Consider the following 27,377-nt stretch of genomic DNA (forward strand, 5'->3'; position numbering starts at 1 on the left):
ACATATATTACGAACCTAAAAATAATTTTTAAATTGTGATTTAATAAACAAAATTTCTTATTCTAAATTATATGCTATTATATGATATTTTTTACAGTTCATTAAGTGAGAAAATGGCACCAAAAATAGAGAAGAAACAAAAACAGACAGTGGCTACACCTGATCTAATAACATGTTCTACTGCTGAGGCTGATGTTGTGTCTGGTGTCCTTAGTAATGTGCTGCGGTAAGGATTTACTTAGAATATAGAGATCATTGTATTTTATTTGAGTAATTGAGAATGTATATGAAAGGTTTTACCGTTACAAACTGTTATTTTAGAATGTATTTTATTTGAGTAATTAAGAATGTATATGATAGGTTTTACCGTTACAAACTGTTATTTGAGAATCTAGAGATCATTGTAATTATTTGAAGAATTGAGGATGTCTAGGATTAGTTTTACTGTTACAAACTGTTATTTTAGAATTTAGAGATCATTGTATTTTATTTGAGTAATTGAGGACGTATTAACTGTTATTTTCAGAAACTCATTGGGAAAGGGATTATTGTGAAAATATCTTACGTTTATATTTTTCTATTTATAAAAAGTTCTTTTTGAAAATGAAAATGTAAATTATTTATATCTTTTACAGAGGTTTATTGGATGATACATACTTCCATGAAGCGGTCAGAAAAGTGACCAATGAATCAATTCCATATTATGCCCAGATCGGGCAGCGTCCAGTTACAGCACCAACTCCATCAAGAGAATCTACAAAGGTTACTGGAAGGTCATCCCCTCCCAAGGAAGATGATGGGCGTGTCTCTTCTGTATCTCTGCCCATGTCTGAAGCTGGTTCCGTAGTCAATGGTCAACGACAAAGTCCTCCGTCATCCGCAGGAAGTCAGACTAGTCAGAAAAAGGTTGGTACCCATTTGTCTTTTAGAATCATGGTTGTCTCTGTTATGTATCCCTCCCCATGTCAGAAGCTGTTTCTGTAGTTAGTGGTTGGTGACAAAGTCCACCCTCCTCTGCAAAAAGTTAGACTAGTTATTGCACTTTAAGCTTTTGATAAATTTGTGTAACACTGCCTTAAAGGGATAATTCGCAATTTTTCATTTTTCATCTTATTATGTTCATAATACCATAAAAAACATATTCACCAAGTTTTATTTTGATATGAAAAGTAATAAAGAAGAACATTGAGAATTATTAATTTTATTTCTTCAAACTTCCTGACTTATGTGACGTAGTTTAAGTCTTGTTGCATGTTGGGAGTGAAATTAATCTCATTTAAGTCTTGTTCGTTAACCATCTATTTAACGCTATTTAAAGCGCATCGACGACTTTTGGTGTAGCTATTAACCAACAAAAAGTGAGTGATAGCCATGCAACTTTTAAAATTAGATCGTAGGATTTATGTGTGGATTTTTTTATACGACTTAAGGGGGTAGACCTTGGTTCAGGGAGATAACTCTTTAAATCAGTTAAGTGTTTGTAAAAGTCAAGTTCATCACTGTATTTTAAGCATTTACCTGAAACAGATTGAAAATAATCTATGTATCCAAGAAGCTTAGATTAGATTTTTAAAAATGGTTGACACAAATGTACTGATGATTTTAAGAGTTATTTCCCTTAACCTAGGTCTACCTCCTTAAGTAATCATAGTAAATAATACAATAGAACATTTTTATGATTTTTTTCTACAAATACTTTAAGCAAACACATGAAACTGACATGTTCAATAGTGTATTAAAAAATACATGTTTGTATTCTGAACTTTTTGCTTCATTCCAGCAAACATTTTCACTTGCTTGTACTGTGGAAATAAAATGTGTATTAATTTGTGACACTTAGTGAATGTTGAATGCGTAGTTAAACTCAAGGTAATTAAAAGATTAGCATTATGTAATTCTAATCTTTTGATCTTCATTCAGTGACATCTAGGCGTCACGGTTCACCATTTCAGGTGTGAACAACATTTCGTATGAATGATATACGGGAGTCAGTTATAGTTTTAGACACAGAAAAAGAATTAAAATTAATTTACGGGAGTAATAAGGTCACACAATAACTGGATAGCTGTTGTATATTTTTATATATTTTGCATAAGCTCACTTTTAAATGAATTATGACTTCTGATTACTATTGTAACGATAAAATACTGAATTATTTTAATTGAATAAATTTATTAATAAAAATAGCCTAAACACGAGTGTATGAACTAAAAATTGTACTTTTTAAAATTAGAATCGGCAACCTTTAATATTTCAAACAGATAATTAACAATTGCAATTATATAATTCAGTCCATCCAAAGCGATCTTTATTTACCTATTTAGGAATTAATGTTCTCATCAAAATATTTTAAATCTCACAACGCAGGAATACTTCAGCTATTTGAAAAAAAAAGATGTTTTAAAAAATTGACAGGAAATTTAAGGATCTTCTTGGAATGGAATCGAAAAATTACGAATAGATATTCTTTTTAAGTGTGAAAAACGTCAACCAAATTTATTCATAATCAGGAACGTCCTTATTAAAATAGTCTTCGTCTCACAGCATATAATACTTTAGCTATTTGACCAACGATGTTTGAAAACAAAAGACAACGAATTTAATGTCATCTTTCCCTATTTTTGAATGTAATTATAAGTCTGTTCAACTGGCAAGAATACCCCTAAAGGGGACAAGCAGTTTATTCTTAAAATTGCTGTCATTGAATATCAAGAAAGAAAATAAATCCCGAAATTGATCTGAAACTGTAATACTCAATAGTTTTCCTAGAAAATATTCACATCCCTTCTTCTTCTTTTGGTATACAATAGTCTATTACATACTGTTGGCATACGTGGACTAGTCTATTTACAAAAATTTTACCCCATTTTACACAAAATGTATGTTTCTTTCTTATGTTCAATGTATACATGTATATATCTTAAATTGCGATATAGTTCTGTAACTTTCTATCCAGGCGTATAAACGAATCGTCGACAGTGAGTGCGTACATTTTTTTTTAAATCAATATTTCTGGTATGTTCCAATCTGTTCTTTACTATTGACAACGAGTATATATTACATTTTCCCAAATTAACCCTTTTATTTCTTCAAATCTTTTTTTTTTTTGGTATTATTTATATTTTTATAAATAATATTCTTTACACCAGAAATGTTATTTATAAACAAGCGTATGACTTAAATGACTAGTATATTATATCACTTTCGGACACGCAAGACAGAGATGTATATTATACACCTGATAGTTCAAATAGAAAGTTATAAGTTATCGGCCGTGTACACTGATCAATACCTACAGAAGTGAAACGATGTATGAACTTGCAAGCCCGACAGGAAATCGCTTGAATACCTGGACGTGTCACCTCACACCCCTCACAATACCTTTGGGAGTAATACCTTTAGCCATGGTGGTGATCAGATGAGGGAAGATCAGAATTTATTTGAATAAAGTTTATTACTTTAAAGAATTATGAGCAAATTAGATTTTCGAAAACAATTTTCAGGGAACACTTATTTATGATTTCAACTTTGACTTTTTCACTAATTCCAATATTAACAGTTTAAAAATAACAGACCATGGTAATTTGAAAAAAAATAAGAATATTTTCCGTATCAAGTTAGTTAGTTAGTCGGATGATTGAAAAGATATCAACACGCAATTACGACTACATCGGTTACTGTAGTTTTGTTCCTTTGTGGTTTATAGACATATCGTTGTTATTTATCGGGAAAGAAGACAAAATGGCTGAACGCAGAGAATTGATACTCTAAATTTAAAATCGATGGTGATCTCTTATCTAGGGGAATAAAACTTTAATATCTATGAATTTGAGCATTTTTATACAGAATGAACATATCAATTTTTGATTTTTTTGCGAAGTTTCCCTTTAATTCCTTTTTTAGCTCACCTGGCCCGAAGGGCCAAGTGAGCTTTTCCCATCACTTTGCGTCCGTCGTCCGTCGTCCGTCGTCCGTCGTCGTCCGTCGTCCGTCGTCCGTCGTCGTCGTCCGTCGTCGTTAACTTTTACAAAAATCTTCTCCTCTGAAACTACTGGGCCAAATTAAACCAAACTTGGCCACAATCATCATTGGGGTATCTAGTTTAAAAAATGTGTGGCGTGACCCGGCCAACCAACCAAGATGGCCGCCATGGCTAAAAATAGAACATAGGGGTAAAATGCAGTTTTTGGCTTATAACTCAAAAACCAAAGCATTTAGAGCAAATCTGACATGGGGTAGAATTGTTTATCAGGTCAAGATCTATGTGCCCTGAAATTTTCAGATGAATCGGACAACCCGTTGTTGGGTTGCTGCCCCTGAACTGATAATTTTAAGGAAATTTTGCTGTTTTTGGTTATTATCTTGAATATTATTATAGATAGAGATAAACTGTAAACAGCAATAATGTTCAGCAAAGTAAGATTTACAAATAAGTCAAGTGACCGAAATGGTCAGTTGACCCCTTTAGGAGTTATTGCCCTTTTTAGTCCATTTTTAACCATTTTTCGTAAATCTTAGTTATCTTTTACAAAAATCTTCTCCTCTGAAAGTACTGGGCCAAATTAATCCATACTTGGCCACAATCATCATTGGGGTATCTAGTTTAAAAAATGTGTGGCTTGACCCGGCCAACCATCCAAGATGGCCGCCATGGCTAAAAATAGAACATAGGGGTAAAATGCAGTTTTTGGCTTATAACTCAAAAACCAAAGCATTTAGAGCAAATCTGACAGACGTAAAATTGTTTATCAGGTCACAATCTATCTGCCCTGAAATTTTCAGATGAATCGGACAACCCGTTGTTGGGTTACTGCCCCTGAATTGATAATTTTAAGGAAATTTTGCTATTTTTGGTTATTATCTTGAATATTATTATAGATAGAGATAAACTGTAAACAGCAATAATGTTCAGCAAAGTAAGATTTACAAATAAGTCAACGTGACCTAAATGGTCAGTTGACCCCTTTAGGAGTAATGGCCCTTTTTAGTCCATTTTTAACCATTTTTCGTAAATCTTAGTTATCTTTTACAAAAATCTTCTCCTCTGAAACTACTGGGACAAATTAATCCAAACTTGGCCACAATCATTTTTGGGGTATTTAGTTTAAAAAATGTGTGGCGTGACCCGGCCAACCAACCAAGATGGCCGCCATGGCTAAAAATAGAACATAGGGGTAAAATGCAGTTTTTGGCTTATAACTCAAAAACCAAAGCATTTAGAGCAAATCTGACAGGAAGTAAAATTCTTTATCAGGTCAAGATCTATCTGCCCTGAAATTTTCAGATGAATCGGACATTCCGTTGTTGGGTTACTGCCCCTGAATTGGTAATTTTAAGGAAATTTTGCTGTTTTTGGTTGTTATCTTGAATATTATTATAGATAGAGATAAACTGTAAACAGCAATAATGTTCAGCAAAGTAAGATCTACAAATAAGTCATCTTGACCAAAATGGTCAGTTGACCAATTTAGGAGTTATTGCCCTTTATAATCAATTTTAAACCATTTTTCGTAAATCTTAGTAATCTTTTAGAAAAATCTTCTCCTCTGAAACTACTGGGCCAAATTTAACCAAACTTAGCCATAATTGGGGTATCTAGTTAAAAAAATGTGTCCGGTAACTCGGCCAACAAACCAAGATGGCTGCCATGGCTAAAAATAGAACATGGGGGTAAAATGCAGTTTTTGGCTTATAACTCAAAAACCAAAGCATTAAGAGCAAATCTGACAGGCAGTAAAATTGTTGATCAGGTCACGATCTATCTGCCCTGGAATTTTCAGATGAATCGGATAATCGGTTGTAAGTTGCTGCCCCTGAATTGGTAATTTTGAGGAAATTTTGCTGTTTTTTTGTTATCTTGAATATTATTATAGATAGAGATAAACTGTAAACAGCAATAATGTACAGCAAAGTAAGAACTAAAAATAAGTCACTATTACCAAAATAGTCAATTGACCCCCTAAGGAGTAATTGCCCTTCATAGTCAATTTTTAACAATTTTCTTAATATTTGAAGATTTTCAATAACATTTTCCACAGAAAGTACTGTTATAGATAGAGATAATTGTAAGCACCAAGAATGTTTAGTAAAGTAAGATCTACAAACACATCACCATCACCAAAACACAATTTTGTCATGAATCCATCTGTGTCCATTGTTTAATATTCACATAGACCAAGGTGAGCGACACAGGCTCTTTAGAGCCTCTAGTTATTGATATTCATTAAATTTATACAATGTATTACATTTTATTATCAATACATACATGATATCAACTTTACCCTCTAATAATGTTTTTCAGTTTATATTCTACAAATGGAAGTATTTAACATACTTTACAGCCCTTACATGTTTGACATTTAGAAAAAAAAATTGAAATTAGATTATAAGAAAATAAAGTTAAACAGTTAAAGGAAGTATTTATTTTATAATTGTATGACGGTAGAAAAATAATGAAAAGTAATATTTCAATATGTATTTGCATTCAATTTGTTTTAGATTTAATCTTTTTTACCCCCAAAAATGTAAAAATAAGGAACAATTTTGAATGGTGACAAAAAAGGGAAAGTAACTCCAGTTGTTTGTAAAACAACAGTGAAATACACAAATTATTTACAACTTAAAGCTAAGCCTAAGGTAACTGATGTTAATTAACACCGAAGCTGTCAAGTGAAGCCATGCACTTCACGGGTCACTTAATTTGACAGTTTACACCGCTAGCTGAACTTCATGTTCATGGAAGAATTACGAATTTGCTGGTATTTCACTTATGAAATCACTTATGAAATCTGAAGGCTAAGAAATCCATGTGAAAATGGTCATTTTTTGGGTTATTCAATGACCCGCGAGGTGTCCTGGGTGATCCCTCAGAAAATCTCGGGTCACATACAGGTCAGTTGACAGGTATGTTGTTGGTGCCAAATAACCCCCCCCCCTCCCCCCAAACCAAATTCAATAGATGTGTTTTGATAAAAAAAAAGAATCTGAAGGATGTTCGCTTCTTTGTTTTTTTAAAAGACTATTACAAATTAATAGCATATAAATCGCGTACCATAAACAGCAGAAAAAGTTACAGGTCCATGACCTTGTTGTTGAGATATATAAAAACATAGGATTTTGAAAATATCTGACGCATAGACCAGCAGACATCCTTAAATCAATTCTTATCTGTCATTTCAGGGAAAAGGGAAGAATGGAAGAAAAACAAAAACACCTCCTCGGTACACTCGAGATGAAATCCAGAGAATTAAACTTGAAGAAAGTAGATTGAAAGAAAAACAATTGTTAAAAAAGTAAGTGCATACTTATGATGAGTAGTTCATTTATAAATACAATATTGTTATTATTTCCTTGTTTGTTAACAAACTTTATAAGCTATTAAAAAAAAATTATGTCAAGAAGTTTAACATTGGTTTGTTAAGCTTTTAGTTGTTACTTCCTTGTTTGTTGAAAAATTTACAACCTATTTAAAAATTAAGATTATGTTAAGAAGTTTAGCATTATTTTGTTAAGCTATTTATTTATGCAATATTGTTATAATTTCCTTGTTTTAAAAAAAATAAAAATTGGAAGTTTTATAACTAGTAGAACAAAATGGGAATATCAAATTTTAAAAAGTGAAAAAAGATGGTTTTATTCTAATTGAAAAAGGGAATACAAGTCTTATTAGGAAAGAAATGAATACTATAGTAATGCGAGATGTAAGCCAGTAGCAAAACAGCCGAAAAAAATCTTTTTACTCTTATTTACTTGTGTTCTAGAGGGACCTCGGTGGCTAAGTGATCTAATAATTACTACTGCTATTACTAGCCAGGCAACACTGAGGTTCTGAGTTCGAACCCCGCTCTTGCAGGTGAACTCGACTCCTGTCTTAATTGAATAGGATTGTCAGTTTTCCTAATGAAGGTCAGTGGTTTTCTCCAGCAATCCTGGGATTCCTCCACCACATAAATACTGGCCGCCATGAAATAGTCAAAAAGTGGTGTTCAAGCACAGAAAATCAATAATTTTGTGTTCCATATTAAAGCTTACAGATTATAACATTATGACAGATGGATACCTGATTCTAAGAGTTATTTCCTTTCAATGTCTAAACATTTGATTTTTTCTATATTGAAAGCTATATAGTGAAACCTGACTAAACCGAATCCTGTATAAACAGAAAACCTATATAAACCAAACATGTTCGTAAGCAACATCATATCAAATTATGTGTGTTGAGAACCTGATAAAACTGAACTTCGGCCAAAACCGAACAAAATCTTAAGTCCCAAAGAGGTTTGGTTTAAACAGGTTTCACTGTATTAAAAAATGCCATTGCTTTGTAGGAATCCAGAGTTTGGAAACATGGCCGAATCAGTGATGGAGAATGCCTTATTAAACATAATGACTGAAGCTTTGAATGAAGAATTCAACATCACTGCCAGACCTAGATTTATAGCTCTTCCTAAAAGAACAGCATCTGCCAAAAGCCAGAAATAAGATCTAGGATTGTAAACAATTCAGAAGATAAAGATACTTTCTTGAGTTTATGGTCTTTGTGTATTGACAACCAATTCAGTGTTCAGAAGAACAGACCATGCTTAAAAAATCATGACTATCTGTAATGTAGAAGAACAATATTAAGGGAGCTAACTTTTCATATAAGCGAATGGGGATATCTTAAATGGGTTATGTCCCTTTACCATGCTAGGAAAGGAACATAACTGAATTTGAAGTAAATATTTCTCTTTAGGATATTTTGACCATTAGTTCCCCCAGAGAATATGATATAAGTGGTACCTGTGTTTTTATCTACAACATGAGCATAGCTGTATGAAGCAAATTCAGAGTGTGCATCTTGTGTTTCAGAATCTTCTGAATTATGGTTTGAAATTCAGAGTTTTTTGTAACAGGCGTTTTGGGTTTTAATGATGGACATTTAACCAAAAGCATGAAAATCTTATGTTCTTTTGCAAACAGGTTTTAAAACAATTATTTTCTTGATGAGGTTTGTGTATCATTGTAAAGTTGATGGCTCAAATATGCATTTTTGCAATGTTTGGACTATAATTGATTTATTACCCTTAATAGTTTCCTTGGAGCAAGCTTTTTAATTTTTTGTTTCTTTAATCCTCTATATATACTCCCTTATAGTGAAAAGAAGATTATTTTTTCAAAGGGAGGTAACTGACCTATGTATATTTTATCCATAAAAAAGGAATTATTTCAAGTTAGAACAGACAACTGTTTCTTTCTAAATGGAAATGAAAATGATGCTTTACTAGGAAAACAGTAAATATCTATTCTTTTGTTAAATGTAATTGAAAAAAATATTTCAAAATGACCACACTGTATAAAATGAATGTATCTGTTTATTTTTATTGTACATAATTATTTATATGTTATTTGAAGATTGTCTGTGATATCTTGTTATATTTACATTTGAAGAGTTTTATTATGTGTGTAGCTCTCTAAACTGCTTTAAAATCTGTATTTGTTTACATATGATAGTCAGAAAAAGTTCTTCACATTCTGTTCTGTTCATATTTTGATTAATCCGATATAACATGGTTCAAGTTGAAATAGATTTTGTTGGTCTATTTAAAGATGTTCTTCTTTCTGTCTTAAGTAGCATTCAAATGTTTTCATCTTTTACATGTATAGAAAATGTAGTTTTTACTTTTTGAAATTGACTTTATAGAGATTGGTCTCAATTAAAAAAACCTGTCTAAATATTTGTTGTTTGAAAAATATGATATTTTAGGTATGTGATAATGGCAAAGGCCTGTAAAGAGTACGTAACAGAATGTGAAGTATATTTCCGTAGTTTCCCGTAGTTTCAAACTCTCAAAAACATTCCGTCCACACATTTTACGAATTTATTTTATTACAGATTTTGTATTACAGTTTGTACTCACCGCAGATTGTATTGGACCGTTTTGTCTGTATATTAAATTATATATTTTTTATCTGTCAAATAAACTGTGAGAATATTATTTAATTTTTTTTTATTGATTTTGAATAGAGCTCATATTTTTTTTTAGGAAATGATTGTGAAAATATGAAATTCATCAGTTCTTCTGAATGAATAGTGCGGTACTGTGAATACATTAATATTCGTTGGATACTAATTTTCGTGGATTTCGTGGGTACAGGAGAACCACAAATTCAGATATTCAACGAATTACAAATTTTCTAAAGGAATGTGTGCAGACTTTGCCAAAATCATGATATTGAATATCCACGAATATGCAAATTTTCCTCAAACCACTAAAATTGGTACCCACAAAAATAAATGAACCCACAGTAATTGTTTCCTTAAATTTTGAGGAAATTAATGTTGCAGATACCTAAAATTTTTTAAACATAGTGCTTTATTCTTGTGATGCCAAGTGCCTTTGTATGGAGTTGTATAACAATTCTTGAAGAGTAACCAGGAAAGCCATTATGAATAGGAGAGTCGTTGTATAGTGCTTAGCACATCGGACTACTGACACAAAGGTTCCTGGTTCCATCCCCACTCTGGGGAGAAAATTTCAGGGACCAAATATTCGGTTCTCCCTTGACACCATTTGCGAATATGGTCTTGAGAAACGATGATAGTCCGATGATAGATTTCGAAAAAGGGCAGGCTAATGCCACTATATGGCAAGATTAATATAAGTTGCAATAACTTGTTTCCCAATCCACCATACATAAATATGTTTAAACTAATATAATGAAAATGCTTTTTATTTAGAAATTCCTTTTAAAAAGATGATGATAATTCCTGATCAAGAGATGTGCATCAAATCAAGTAAAGCAACTGTGTACCTATTACTAGTTAGCTAGAGGACTGACTCACCATGCAATTTTGGGTACAACAATCCAGCTGGGGTTAAAAAATAACCCTTTTATATATCGATTTATGTGTAAATCTCTACCCATGTCTACTTATTGGTATACAGTGAAACCTGTTTAAACCGAACCTCTTCAGGACTTAAAATTGTGTTCGGTTTTGTCCATTATTCGGTTTTATCAGGTTCACAACGCATACAAAGTGCTTAAGAACATGTTTGGTTTATACAGGTTTTCGGTTTCTGCATGACTCGGTTTAGCCAGGTTTCACTGTATTACCTCTGTGAAATTGTATGTCATTGATATATTTGATATTCCAAAAAGATTACCTCTACCAGCGAGCAACATGTGTGTGAATAGCTTAACATCAAAAGATATGATATGATTTCCAATTAAAACAGCTCATCACAAGTGACCAAATGTCACAGACATTAACAACCATAGGTCACTGTGAGGCCTTCAACAATGAACAAAACCCATACCAAAATAGTCAGCTATAAAACAAACCCGAAATGATAAATGTAATACAATCCATACAAGAAAACTAACAGCCTGATATTTGTATAAAATAATGAACAAAAAACGAATATGATATACAGCACCAAACTACAATCAATCAATCATAGGACAGGCACATTTGACAATGTTAAACTAGTTTGAATGCATTGACCATGTTAACCCTCCTCCTTAACCTTGGGAAATGGTGTAACAATACATCAAAAGAAACGGACAGGATGGGGCAGACTTAAAGATATACAACCCCACAGCATAAGAAAGACACTAGTACAGATTTAATAGTACTAGCAGTTACTGATATCTAGTTCAAAGCTAATAACAACTAAAAGAAGAGCAGGTATCAAGCACTAAAATTTTAATCGGTCAAACATTTGACATCCAATGGATTTATTGTAAAGACTTCATTAATAGACAGTGAAAATATGACATTGTGCTATGCTGAAAAACAGGCACCGAAAGATTGTAGAGCTATGAATGTGAATGTGTAAATAAAATGATATCGAGTTCAATTAAGATTTACCAAAATTAAGAAATCAAAAAAGTACTCCTTGACTGTATACCTTACAACCAAATGATTTTTAATTACCTGTGTACGTTATTTGGCAGCATTTTATCCAAAATATGGCTGTCTTTTTGATTTTGGTTTACATCTCACCCCTTATTTTATTGAATAAGTGTGTCATTGATGAAATTTATATGTATGTTCACAGGGGCGGATCCAGCCATTTATAAAAAAAGGTAGTGGTTTGGGGGTGGGGGGGGGGGGGAGGTCCTTACCCATTACAAAAAGAGGCGGGGGTAAGGTCCTTACCCATTACAAAAAGGGGGGGAGGGGGGTGTTCCCAACCATATGTCCCCATTCAAATGCATTGATCGTCCAAAAAAGGGGGGTTTCAACCCCCCGGACCACCATTTCTGGATCCGCCAGTGGTTCACTTGTTTAAAAAATAGTCTTTTGATTGATTTAAGGCATTTCAATTGATGTTTATATTGTGTCTTTCTATGTCGTGATGTTGCACTATTGTGTCAGATAAGGGCGTAGGTTGGTACCTATTGAAACGTTTAAACCCACTGATTTATTTGCACCTGACCTAAAATCATGTTTTATTGTGGAAATGGTTGATTTTCCATATCGTATCGGCTTCATCTAATTCGGTTTGGACGGGTGTTATAGTCATAATGAGTTGGTTGACCGTTATGGAATATTCATTTCACAATGTAGCCGTATTTGGCACAACTTTTGGGAAATTTGGGTCCTCAATGCTCTTCAACTTTGTACTTGTTTGGCTTTCTAACTATTTTGATCTGAGCGTCACTAACGAGTCTTATGTAGACGAAACGCGCGTCTGGCGTATTAAATTAAAATCCTGGTACCTTTGACAACTACATATTTCTTATGTCGTAACTACAATACCCTTCCACTTTCACTAATGTGACCTATCTAATTAGACTATTTACCGGATTTGTGATAACATAAGCAACACGACGGGTGCCACATGTGGAGCAGGATCTGCTTACCCTTTCAGAGTTTTCTATGTTGTGTCTTCTGAACTATTATTTGTCAGTTTGTCTTTTTATGTTTTAGCCCTGGCATTGTCAGTTTATTTCCAATCTATGAGTTTAACTGTCCCTCTGGTATCTTTCGCCCCTCTTTTATAGCTTCCGATTAGAAGTACAAACGCTCTAAATGTTTCTATTATAGTCGATATGATTCTATCATGCCATGTGCTTTGCTAATTTAACATGGGTAGACATATTATGTTTGTGAGCATAGCATGAATTAATTATTTCATAAACAAAACTTGCTAATTAGTACCTTCAAGTTACCACAAATTTAGATATAATATTAGGGAATTACCATTTGATTTTTATGAGGTTTGGGGAGCTTGGGGGCCATGATTAAATTTGAACAAAAGGCAGGACAGAACTTCGGAATAAAAAAAAGACAGGATGGATCACTTTGCAAAAAAGCAGGATGGCAATTGATGTAGAGGAAAGTCAGGATAAAATAATGAAAAATACCTCCTATGAAAATCAAATAGTAACTTCCATAAATAGGAAGTCTTACAAAATTATGGGAAATGCACTTTAAATTGATAAAAAAAAAATAATGCCTCATCTGATCTTTGTAGAAAATTTAAGATCAAATTGCAATGTTATCGTAAACGAATGCACATTTACAACCCATTGTGAATAATCCGATAAAAATCTGGTTCATGTTTACTGTTAAGTTGACGGAAGGGTGGCAGGATATAACTTACATATAACATAACACAATTAAACAGAAATTCAACTCTTTGTTTGTAAATACAGTGAAACCTGGCTAAACCGAATCCTGCATAAACCAGAAACCTGTATAAACTAAACATGTTTTTAAGCACCGTCGAATGAAATTGTATGCGTTGTGCACCTGATAACACCGAACAATGGCCAAAACCGAAAAAAATCTTAAGTCCCGAATAGGTTCGGTTTAAACAGGTTTCACTGTACAAATATTCATTCATTAAGTATACTTGCGTACTGAAAGAGAAGAGTGATGGAGTTTATAATTATGGTGAGTTTTAAATTATTTTATAACTCAAATTATGCATGCTTTCATGTAATAGGCAAGTATCAATAATCTCGATTGGGGGTTACAGAAAAGACACATCTATAAATAAAAAAAGTTCGGGAATTATTCGTTATTTAAAGATTCCACATGAGAAAAAAAGTAGAGAAAAATCAAAGTTGGCATTTACGTAAAACAAATGACTTATTTTATCCTAAATGCTTTGCATACAACTTTGAAAAGCTAATTAATTGACAATCTGCATTTATTTTTATTTCTTTCGTACGATAAAACTACGAACTGATATGCATTTGTCTTTGATTTAAAAAAAATATTTTGCTGTTGCTAGGCAATATTTGTGTTGCTATGCTCAATATCTAACTTGTTAAAAACATATTGATAAATAAGATAGTATATTAAAATGCTTCCTGATATGTAAAAGGTAAATACTCAATATATTATTTCTCGAATCATTTCTTTCACAGGAAGTCATCGTCAATAACGTACGCCGTTATGTCGCCAAATTAACAATTACAGGTCACCTTAAATACGTCAACAATGAGTAAAATCCGGGTTGTTTATAGCGTCTTGTAAACAAATCCAAGTTATTATTATTAGAAACCTAAAGTTCTTAAATGTAAAGATAAAGAAATTACTATGTGATAGTTTTGATACTTCATAAAAACCGTTACTAGTCAACCTTCCTCTAAACAGAATGCAATCAAATCACTACATGCACTATTGTTTTATACAAGTCTATCTTTTATTCTTTACTATGTTGATTATGTTTATATCTGAATATTTTAATTTTTGGTACTTTGCATTGATATCAAATATTGTTTTACTCTTTCAAAACTTATTCATAACGTTCCTAGTGAAAATATCCGATACAACAAATATACGAAGTCAAGCAAGTATATCATGAATCTCGAAAATTTACCTAATATTATGTAGACAGATTTTAAACACATTTTTATTCCTTCATTATCTGACTAATTATTATATAGAGCAATCGAGTTTAAAATATTATTGTTTTGTTTTTCATACATAAAACTAATACAGTAAAACCTGGCTAAACCGAATCCTGCATAAACCGATAACCTGTATAAACCAAACATGTTCTTACGCACTGTCATATCAATTTGTATGCGTTGTGAACCTTATAAAACCGAATATTGGCCAAAACCGAACAAAATTTAAAGTCCCGAATAGGTTCGGTTTAAATAGGTTTCACTAAATAGATAAGCAAAGTTTATAAACTAAAAAGTTGAAATTAATTGTGTCATTCATATCACCAGAAACGCTGTCACAATAAGACGACACGTGTATCTTTCGTCAAGAAACACACATAAGTTGTTATCCGGTTTTCATGAGGTTCATGTTGCATATTGTTTAGTAGTTTCCATGTGGTATATTGTGGACTGTTTTTATTATTTATCCTCTGTTTGAGTCTGTAAACCAATGTTTTATTTGCCTTCTCACCGAATTACAGTTAATATTGCCAACTGTGTATCTTATTTTTAAGTGGTTTTAAGAGTTATTTTTCCTTAAATGGCTCATTTGAAAACAATGATTCTAAAAGCAAAAATATATTATATTTGTGTAAATATTTTGTATTATACAATAAATTACCACGTTTTCTTTATATCATTAAACAGTATAACCATTAAATTGCAAATCTGTCTCCAAATTTGCAGATTTAGGCAAATAACTAGACCGATTTTTTACTGTGATTGTTCAATCCAAGATGGCGGTATACCATGTATCTACCTTAAGTAGTTGTATGATTTGAACAGCTTTGACAGGTGTCCCTCAAATTTTAAAATAATTCATTTGTTTTTTAATAGCAACTATTTTTTTTATTTCAGATCAAACTGTTCTTCATTAATTTTGGTGGTAACATCTGTTTAGAAGCCAATTTTAGTGATACTGATAGACAGCCAATACCTGGATATTTTCAGTGGCACGAAGATACAGTTGCTAGTGAATTCCTTATGTGTCCAAACTCTTGTCAACAACAGATCACAAAAGAGCGTACTTTTGCAGGGAACAGTGTTACCACTTGTTGCGTGGAATATTCACGGCCATACTGGATAACTTCTAAATCTGAGAATTTAATCGGGTCATTACGTTTGGAACCAAGAGGAGAACAAGGTTTTGTTATAGTTCCTGGTGTCGCTAATGACACATTGTTCAATAAGATTTTATACCAGCAAGGCAATTTAAATGTTTTTCCAAGCAGTCTTTGTGAATTTCGAAAGTGAAGCTCGTTTTTTGGAATTTGTAGTTTTTTCCATGAATTAAAACTAATTTCCTTTTAAGTGAACATTCTTGAGTATATAAGAAATATATTACTCAACTCAATTATGGATTAAACTCATTTTTTCTCTCAAAATGTGTCTTCAAAGTCAAGGTGTTGACGAAAAAAATTGCTCACAGAAAATTAAAATGTAATTTTCTTTCTTAACTTCTCGGGAAGCTATGCTGAATTTAAATTATGTTATGTAACATAACTTGGACTATGATATGTCAAATTTGTGCCAGTTGATATGCTAAGATACGTAAATGTGCCAGTTAGATGTGTCGATATTTCTGACGAAGCGGGGCCGACGCTAATTCACGAGTTACGTCCCTTTGTTTGACACTATCATGAACAAACTATTGTTATATCAAGCACCATATGCTGTTATTTACATGTGGATATTATTAAAAATTATCTTATTAAATATATTTTGATACTGTAAACATGTGCCAAGAAATAGAGAAACACATGTTTTCACTTTTCAGAACTCATTCCCTGTGAAATAGGCCCTATGTGTCCCTATGTGCCATAATAGAGTTAATAATTTAATATTAATTTAATATTCCAAGAGTTAATTTAATATTCATGTTTTGGTAAGTATTTTTACTGGTGCAACCAAATTATTTTAACACAGAAATAAATGTCTACTCAATTAATACAAGGGGTAGTCTAAATATTCATGAATAATGGATCAAGACAGCACTATTAAAATGATAAAAAAACAGGAATTCCTTTTCATTAATGACACTTGCAAGTTGGTCCTACCTTTTTTATTTAAACATAAACGAGATCATAATGAAAGTATTCTGAATGTAACATCTTTATTATTTTAAATTTATAAAAGGAAAATTAGTTTGCAATCCTTGTATGAACAAACTAAATATAACAATACTGTTGTCTCATCGATTTCATGCAAGTTATAGTTCTAATGAATGGACTCAAATTATAAAAATAACACACTAAACCAATATATAAATGGGGCTAATCATGAACTTGAAAATAAATAAGAACAAAATAGACTCAGTAATATATTTCTTTTTCTATTTGAAAAAAATAATAATAACATTAAAAAAAACTATGCATTTTTACATTTATATAAAAGTATTTCAGAGCAGTTTCTGGGGGCTAAGTCAACAATTATGTTTTAGATCACAAGTCAAAATTAAGTCACACTTCATGTCAGTATGATAATGCTTTGAATAAGATTGATTAAAATGATACTCTGAAAGAGATTGTTTGAAGGCAGCAACCATTTGTTTTCAGGGAGGGGGAAACTATGGATTTTTTTCCAGACAAGTTGAAAACAATTCTTCTCTATCAATTTTAGCATTTCATTTAATGGCAGCTGAGGGTAAAACAAACATATTTTTTTTCTCAGGGTCAAATACAAATTATTTTTTATCCAAAAACAAACTTTTTTTTCTTCAAAACAATCAATAGCCACCACCACTTCCCCCTCCAGAAAATGAAATGGTTGTTGGCTACCTAAGTTGAAATTTAGGACAGTACTTTCTCATTTACTTTTGCAGGATTCCTTTATCACAAAAAAAAATAAATATAATAAACAACGAATGTGTTTTATGTCAGTCATCTAAAGCAGTTAAGGTTGTGCAAAGACGGTATAAGATTCCTTACCTTGTTTTAGTTAAGTCATACATTTCACTGACTTAAAGAGAATAATTAATCCAGTCAAATATTCCAAGCTGATCTCGCCATTACTTTTTCAAACAAACATACTAAATGTGTGTACATTGACTGTGTTCAGATGCCATCGATGTGTAAGACCGAAAAACTACAATGTCAAAAAATGTCTTTCTTTTGGAATTTAGTTCAAACGGGGTTTCCCAAGGGGTAATAGAACGTTATACTTTATGATTTTTTTAAATTTTGAGATACGTATTATTAATTGTTTGTATAGTACATATAGTCTTTGTTAATCTGTGAAAAATAGAAGAAAATAATTTTAAACGACGATCAACGGCATTACGGGATTGTAAAACACGGCCAATTTGACATGTTTGAGATTTTTTTCCTTTTGATAATAAACTCCATGCTTCACAAATCGAAATAAATCTATTTCAGACCATAATGGCAAGTAGGAAACTGAAAAAAAGATAAACTTCCAAATTGGCGCCAAAAAAAAAATCCGCGAAATTAACGCAATTTCGGAATGGCGGGTTTTAATATCAGTCCCATTGTTGTCTTAAGAAAGTAGCAACAACGGTCGTTTCTAAGGGCTTGCTTTCCGACTGTTATGAAGATTTTTTTGTGTCGTAATTTTCTGGAAAGCATTGATTTAACAAATTTATTTCTCGATTATTCGTTTGATTTTATACAATTGAGCAGCAATCACACTTCGGAGTTTACAAATGAATTAGATTTTAAATTCAATCTTTCAAAAAGTGGGGGAAATATATATTTAGTCTCTAACCAAATTTCTGAATCTCCAAATTTTTCGAAATTAGGCCTTACATTTCCAATTTTATTTAGTATTGCCTTCAGATACCCTATAAATATCATTGACAATCCTATAAATTGTAATTGCAAGGTCGAACCTTTCTTAGAACAGTTCAAATTGGCTAGCAAAAACTTTGTTGAAATGTAGAACCATACATGCGGACATCCACCGTTTCTTCGGGGTCGACAGATTTTTAATATGAGTGCAGACCTTTTCATATGTAATTTCTCAATGAAAGACAAATGTCCTTTTAATTGCAGTTGTTTTGAACAGCCATCGAGGTATAGACTTGTTGTCAATTGTACTATGAGGGGAAAATACAGATTGCCGAGTGAATTTCCGCAACACAATGGTTTAGATATTGATTTAAGTCATAATTTGATAACAGTTTTCGTATACCGTACTTATTTAGATAGAACGTCTTCAATATATTTGTCGTATAACCGAATAAAGAGAGTAGACCCGAAAATTAACAATATCAATCTCAAGCAGAATGCTATATCGCAGATTCAAAAAAATGTACAGCTATTTAAAAATGAACGAACGGGTCTGTTCGGTAATATAACGATCACTTGTTCCTGTGATATGAAGTGGATTCAAATTTGGCTGGAAAATCAGAATGAAAGACGTAGAGGTAATAACTTTATAACCTGTCTTTTGCACGATGAAGTTATTGAGGCGATTTCTATCTCTCAATTGTGTACCGCAGAAAAACCACAATCCACTGTGCAATATGCATTGCTCATTTTTTTGTTAATCGTATCGATATCACTGGTTCTTTACTTGACAATGAAGTACGAAATATTTTTACTTTTAAGGGATTTCAAAATGCAGTACTTTCGCAGATTCAATAATTACGTCAGTTTGCAACCGACCAGATTTGACGTTTACTTGTCATTCAATACAGATAATTACAATATAATGAAATGGGTAAATACAGTTGTAGTTTACAAGCTAGCAAAAAAGGATTAAAAGTTTGTCTGCCTCCTAGAGATTTTACCCCGGGTGGTGTACAAGTCGAACAAATTTTGACTGAAATTGCAAACTCAAAATCGTATCTAGTAATCCTAAGCAACGACTACTTGAAATCACAATTTCAAAATACTGAATGGAATCAAATTTGGGCTCAGTACATGTCAAACAAGTGTCGAAGAATTGCTGTTGTTAATTATGATATTTTGGATAGTAGTCATATCAAAGATAGGCGATTAAAAGCCTTTGACTTTTGTAATTTCGACAACAAATTGATGGATTACCTTGAAGTACGAACCCATAGATTACAACTAATTAATATCATTTTTATATAGATTAGACCGTTGGTTTTCCTGTTTGAATGGTTTTACACTAGTAATTTTTGTGCCCCTTTATAGCTTTCTGTTCGGTGTGAGCCAATGCTGCGTGTTGAAGGACGTACTTTGATTTATAATGGTTTACCATTACAAATTGCGATTTGGATGGAGAGTTGTCTTATTGGCACTCATACCACATTATCTTATATCTATATCTTATATATATAACATTATCGATGTTAAATTTAAAATGCAATATAATTAAAGGCATGTTCCATTCAATAAAAGGTAATTTTAAGTTGTTACGTCCATGACGTAAAACAGTCTTAAAGCAATATGAACTTACGACCCAGATTAGCATTTTCTTATAATTAAATTGCCAGTTTCAGCCATATACAATTAGAAAATATACTTGTATAGATATGTAAATATAAGGCATTATAAATCATTACATTTTTTAAACACGGTTTTAAAGTTTATTATCTAGTTGAAGATAAACATATTTAGTGGCTCAATGTTAACATATCAATGTTACATAGAGCAGATCTGAACATCTGTCAAACAATTCGAAGAGTATAGAAACTAGTGAAAATACATTCTGGAAATAATTTTTGAAAAATGAAACCTAATACTGATCCAATATCATATAATGAATGTGCAATGGAATTTTCAAACGCGGTGTAGTTTGACTCAAAGTTGTGTGTACACCATCCATACAATATTGAAACAATCTAGGACGTAAGACGTCAAGATTTTCCTGGTTTAATGCAAAATTATACCGTGTTGACATTTGGTTCTCTGGGGTTTTGTTTTAATAATGTTTAGGTAGGTAAAAAGTTTTAACTGTATGTAGGACGTTACCAGGACACAACACTACTGAAAATGGAGGGTACTAAACACTGAGTTCTGAACTCGGATTATTTCTCTATTTATTTTAAAATAGTTTATCAGAAGAAATGATTACCATTTGTATAAGCAAAACTAAAAGAAAATAATCCAACTGAAGACGTAACCCATCAAGTAAGGGGTAAATGTGGAGAAGAAAAGGAATGGGATGTAAATATGTAGGACTCTAAAGTGTGATGATACTCTAAAGTGCGTTGGTCACGCTTAAGTATGATGGTCTACGCTAAAGTATGATGCTGTCTCACGCTAAAATGCGATGGTTGTTTGTTTGCAAAAGTACGATGATATGTCACGCTAAAGTGCGATTGACCAATAGGGTAAGGTTCGAGGGCTGAAAACGTTACAGTGCATGGATGTAAAAAAATAGTCTTTTTTCAAAAAGCTAGTATGCTAAGGTACAACATATGGGATAGGAATTATAATTTACAGGAGTGATTGTTTTTAAATTTAGAAGACCGACCACGTAATAATTGCTAAACAGGTAATTTATGTGTCACAAAATTCTATATTTCTTGTAAATGATTTTTTTACAATTCGGGCGTATTAAATATTTGGTTAATTGGTGTAGCTTGCCATTCACACAGTCTATCAATAATCTGAACACCTCCCCTTAGAGTCGTAATATTGTAAATTGCAAATACAAATTCGTTCATAGTCGAATAAGTAACATTTATTTGTACAAGCTTTATGTTAAATGAGAGAGAAAGCCAATTTCCGCCGAGTTTTCTCCGTCTTCGTAGCGAGTACAAATGCATGTTATATTTTCTTACAACGTACGAACTATGTTTTAGCCGACAATTTATAATTTACGCTTGAAAAATTGTACCTTTATTTCACCGACGTTACTTTTTTTGATAAAATCGACAATATTTTAACGGGGACCGCAAAGTAAACTGCAACGTAAAACAATGATTTAAATGCATCAGTTCACTTCCAATAGAAACAGGATACAGGATACCTATGCGTATACTATTTTATATTTATACAGTAAAATTGTCGACTGCAGGACACAAATCCTTCTTCCAGCACCCGAAAAAACCACACAAACGCACTTTAAAGCAGGCCATCACACTTTAACGTGACCGTCGTACTTAAGCGTCCCCATCGTACTTTAGAGTCCTACACATATACATGATATATATATATATTGGTTCTACCACTGCATCGAGTGTGATACGATGTTTATTTACCAGAGACAGTTAAATTTTCAAATTTAAAACGCGAGACTTTAACTGTCGAGATTTGATAAATACCGTTTTGCACGAGATGATGTGGTGGAATCTGTTTCTCTAATGATTTTTAGACGATATGCAGACAATCTCAATCCTTTTTTTCGAATGATCTGCCAAAAGATGTGTTCTTTCAATGTGACGTCATCAGACATGATTGCCTTTTGTCATGACGCCACAATAGGAAATTCAGAGAAAAGCAAGAACATTTGACGTCATAACCGAATGTTGACCAATGAAAAATTGAGATCAAACTAACCACACGTTAATTAAATAAAAATAAACAACAGTTCAGGAAAAGTATAAATCAGCTAAAAGTTTGAGAAATTAATTTGCTGGCTTTTTTATGATATCAAAATACTCATATTATAAAAGGTGACAGAGTTTAGAAGACCAGAAATTTCACCTCTTTCTGTAGCGGTTATTGCACTAGGAAATGACTTTAAGTCTAAAACATTCATTTTGATCTTAATATCATTTGAAAAGTCTAAACAATTAACCAATGAAATGTCCAGACTTTCAGTCAATATTCAGACTTATCAACTGTGGGTTCAGTACTGTTAAAAAATTTCGCTTGCAGTCAATTTAGAAGTTTCAGAAGCGTTTTCGACAATTCAGTACGTTGCTGATGTATAGATGTATATACAAACTACTGAACAGTTTGGAAAAAAAACCGACTGGACAGATTTTATTCGACTGTATTGTCTGAACCGTACTTAAATTTTCCCAATGGACAAGTCTGAAAATTTATTGAAAGACTGAAGAGGACTTAATATTTCATTGCTCAGTCTTTTAAGAGCTGTTCAGATCAAAGTGACAGTATAAAATTTAAATGGGTTTAGTAGTGAACACATTAAACTTTAGTGTGTATGCAGCTTAAATCTGGACGACTTTGATTTTCAACTAAATATATACATATTAACTTCTATGTCATTTGGTCTCTGGTGAAGTGTTGTGTCTTAGACAATTTTACAGCATCTTTTTATTCTCCGAAAGTTTCACATTAAATATGAATAGGGGTTAATGAGAGGAAATGGTTACAAGGACTGCGGATAGGACAAAGCCCATGCGATGCCACATAAACCCTTGGACGGCGTTGTTACAATTGATCCTGGAATTGGAATTGCAAAATTAAGTCATCTGATTAAGATTCCGAGGTTTCAGAAAACTTTGACATATGATTCAAAAGCAGTTGTTGATAAGTTTGACAGACGGACGCAAGAAGAAAAAACAAACGATCGGAATGATTAACTGACTAACTCAAAATCACTTTTTATAAATCCATAGGGCATTGCAACATTTGATATGTAAATAAATACATTATTATCATTAACTTTGTTTTTTCTAATGCATAAAGTATTTGTTTTGGTTGAAAGCGTTAAAGGAAATAAAATTACCTTTTTAAACACGTACTAAGCAACATGAACCCCAGGAAAATGACAAAATGACAAACAAAAGTAAACAAAACATAACATAGAAAACTAAAGACCGATGAAAGCAAATCTCAACAAAAACCCGAGGTGATCTCTGGTGCTCCAAAAGGGTTACCTGATCCTGCTCCACATATGCCACTCGTCGTTTTGCTCAAACAGTTGATATTCTTTAAAACAGCAACCCATCAAAAAAACAAACCAATATACAGTTAAAAATTAAGGTACATTGCCTTTAACATCAGACTTGCAGCAGGTGTTTTCAAAATATGCTTAGGTTTGAGAAGTTGAGTTTATAACTATATGTATAGACTATCACATAGAATGAAATTCAAAACAGTGTGGCTGTGGCCATTGATTGACACATTAAATTCATCCATTGACTGGGACAATTTATGTGAACGTTTGTCTGTAACGACCACTGTTCACGTCGTACCTACGATAGACCTTTAAACTGTGGGGTTACCAAAGGTTTCTTAACGCCTTTAATTATAAAATAATTCGAAAAAATAATCAGGAATAACCTTTATGTTTTGATTTATATTATTGATATAAATCAAAACATCGTGTTATATTTCTGATTAATTTTTCGAATTACTTTATTACGGTGTTGAGATCCTTTGGTGACACCATAGTTTAAGTTTCTTTAAAAAATACATAGTGAGCAGTGGTCTTTAAATACAAACGTTCACCTAAATTGTCCCAGTCAATGGATGAATTTAATGTGTCAATAAATGGCCACAGCCACACTGTTTTGAATTTCATTCTATCTGACATTTACACCTTATTCTCTAAATGACAACAACTTCAAAAATTAACAAAAGACAACTTTGTTTTGTGCTGTAACAAATATTTCATGTATTTTGCCATATTCATAAATGTATTCACAATAAATACAATAGAGTATTAAAAATGTAAGATGAAGAGCATGAATATAGATAAGAGGAGACATGGTAAATGTGGCAGAAGTAATGTCATCACAGTGTAGTAATAATATGTTTTACGAAAGGCCCAAAAGGGAACTCTCAAAGGGTTGTTGGATTTGGTTCTGTTATGTGTACGTTTCACAACTTGTTCTATATTCCCGTGTTTGTAGTAGCGTTTTGGATTTAAATTATCTTAAATTTTGTATAAATTATACATAATTAAGTCGGGGATTTCGTTCTAACAACATGTACCATATCCTTTCATAGATACAAAGATTCGGTTAGGAAGTTTAGCTGTGCCTTTGTTGGTTCATGGGCGTAGTATTTTTGTTTCGTAACCTGTTTTTGTTATAAATAAGGGCGTTAGTATTCTCGTTTGAATTTTCATGGCGGCCTTGTATAGCCCACTATATGTTATTGATTTTAATCGTTCTTGAAGGTTGTACGGCTGGCTATATTGCTTTCCATTCATTTGAACTCCGGTGGATAGTTGCGTCATTGTCAATCATACCGGTACCACATCTCCTTAGTTTCATGTTCCAAAAATACAGAGCGTGGCTCTCTCCATATCCCAGCCTCCGGATTGAAGATAATATACGATATTTCAAAAGATATTCATTTTGATAAGTTGACTTCTTCCATTAAGAACACTTCAATTAAGTGGATATTATGACATGTTTTCGTCCTCGAATAGGAAAGAGGAAGTCAGTAGCTGTATTTTCCCGATGGTATCAAGTACAGGCAATATGCGGCAAGGTTAAACTTTGACCTTAGCATAGATAAATGATTAACCAATTTAACAAATAACCGTACTTAAATGCATCAGGAAATTTAGTGCTTATGATAAAAATTTTAAAGATTCAATACTCATATATTAAGTGTTCCAATAACAATGATTTTCTGAAGAGGGCTGTATATAGTGATTAGACAGTCAGTCAGTTCGTCCGTCTTTTTTTCGTTTGTCAGTCTTCTACTTTTGTTTCTACAACTGCTCCGGATCCGCATAAAAGAATATTTAAACGTTTTACAGATTCTTAATCACATGGTTTTCTTTTGCATTACGATTTCGTTTATTTATAAAAAAGATGTTTTTGTGGTTTACTTTGTTGTATCTTCACTCTTTAGTATACATTTGTATATCACTATATATAATTCCATATTACATCTTCTATTTTTTATTTTTTTGTTTCTTCCAAAAATTCATGGACTATTGCTTTATCTGGATGTAGTGATTTTGTATCTAGTTTTGGAAGTTTCCTTAGCTCATCATATAGTTTGTCATCGTTTTATCTGAACTCGGAGGAGGGTTGGGAGAGGGGGTGAGTGTGGTACACATTTCTTATCCGCAATTCTTCATAAACTCTTGTTTTAATATAAAGGTTTACGGAAACCTTCTTTGATTCTTAAATATATGATGTCATTGTGCACATATTTTAATTCTCGATCCAACATCCCTTTGGGGTTTTCCTTTGCAAATCATAGACTAGACATCGTTGATATATTTTTGTGAGCTTTTTCTATATAGTAACTAAAAGTTGAAAATTTGTTGCAAATATCCCTTATGACTATATTTACGACTCTGGTCCCAGTTACTTTTACATTATTTAGTAAACACAGTCACATTAACAGATATATCAATAAAATGAATAAAACAGCATATTTCTGTACATGCCATTCAATATAAAAAGTGATCCTAGTATGTTCAAATTTTCTGTATTGCTATCGTAAGTGGTCAGAGCTGTCTTTAAACTGGTCCGAGTTGTCTTTAGATGTGCACCAAGTTGTCTTTAAACTGGTCCGAGTTGTCTTTAGATGTGCACCAAGTTGTTTTAAAGCTGGTCCGAGTTGTCTTTAGATGTGCACCAAGTTGTTTTAAAGCTGGTCCGAGTTGTCTTTAGATGTGCACCAAGTTGTTTTAAAATTGGTCCTAGTTGTCTTGGTTCGACTATCATTAAGTCTGAATTGTCATATCAGAATAAGATGATGGGATAAGATAGCAAATGAGACAACTTTCTACAAAGACCAAAATGACATAGAGGTTAACAACTTACGGCCTTCAACAATGAGCAAAAACATACCTCATACTTAACTATAAAAGGTCCCGAAATCACGAAACCTGAAACAATTGAAACGAGAAAACAAACGGCCTTATTAAGGTACTAAACAATGAACGAAACATTAAATATGATATACAGCAACAAATGACATCCGCTGAATTAAAGACTCCTGACTTGAGAAAGTATCATTGAAAATATATATCAAGTGGCGCTTTGTTGAGACTTCATAAAGGCTAACAATCGTTTGCGATTTCTAAGATAAATAAGACTAAATAAACAAATTTGGATTTAGTGTTGTGTCGTTCTTCCTCATCGGAATTGCTTTCACTTAAAAATTTACTTTGTTTATAAAAAAAAAATGAATGTAATTATTACAACAAAAAACAACTCACTCCGTTTTTGCATGTCTTATTAGTGTATTAAAAGTTAGTTATTTGCTAAAAACAACAACAGTTGTAGTAACATCATGAATTATCGAAAGGCCATTAAAGCAAATAGGACGTTTTCTATTAAATTAGTTTTGACGGTTATGTAATGTAAAGAGTATAAATGTTATCCCACCCATTCAGGAGTCGAGATTCAATTGAATTCTCTGAATAGCTTGGTCAAAGGTGTATGCATGCTCTCGAGCAAAGAGGATTGACTTACCAACACTTAGGTGAAGTATCCTTATTTTACAACGACATAGGTTTAACATGTTTATTTATTCAAATGCACAGTTATACACCAAGGAAATTTATAAAATAACACGGTACATATAACATCTCAAGAATGATAAAAGTACAACACATAATATACATAAGTACATAACAATTAGTAATATATAGAAAATGTTTAACAGGAAAAATAAATTATAAGTGTGTTTTCCTAGTATTAAAGTACATCATCCTGATTTTGT

General features: G+C 32.3%; 2 protein-coding genes across 3 annotated transcripts in view; both read left to right on the top strand.

Annotated features, from left to right (window-relative positions):
• LOC143058647 (cilia- and flagella-associated protein 65-like) overlaps positions 1 to 9,977 on the top strand; it is a 48,812-nt gene extending 38,835 nt beyond the window's left edge. For both annotated transcript variants that reach the window (XM_076232113.1, XM_076232114.1), the window contains 4 exons: positions 98 to 226; positions 636 to 906; positions 7,180 to 7,292; positions 8,328 to 9,977. In XM_076232113.1, the coding sequence (XP_076088228.1) occupies positions 98 to 226; positions 636 to 906; positions 7,180 to 7,292; positions 8,328 to 8,481 (667 nt within the window). In that variant the 3' untranslated portion in view covers positions 8,482 to 9,977. The remainder of the gene's footprint in view (positions 1 to 97; positions 227 to 635; positions 907 to 7,179; positions 7,293 to 8,327) is intronic.
• A 3,795-nt stretch (positions 9,978 to 13,772) lies between these two features.
• On the top strand, positions 13,773 to 16,608 carry LOC143058322 (uncharacterized). The gene is made up of 2 exons (XM_076231798.1): positions 13,773 to 13,888; positions 15,751 to 16,608. Exons 1-2 carry the CDS (start codon positions 13,871 to 13,873, stop codon positions 16,144 to 16,146), a joined length of 414 nt encoding a protein of 137 aa, XP_076087913.1. The 5' UTR covers positions 13,773 to 13,870; the 3' UTR covers positions 16,147 to 16,608.
• The last annotated feature ends 10,769 nt before the right edge of the window (positions 16,609 to 27,377 follow it).

This window comes from Mytilus galloprovincialis, chromosome 14 (assembly GCF_965363235.1).
Source record: "Mytilus galloprovincialis chromosome 14, xbMytGall1.hap1.1, whole genome shotgun sequence".
NCBI lineage: Eukaryota > Metazoa > Mollusca > Bivalvia > Mytilida > Mytilidae > Mytilus > Mytilus galloprovincialis.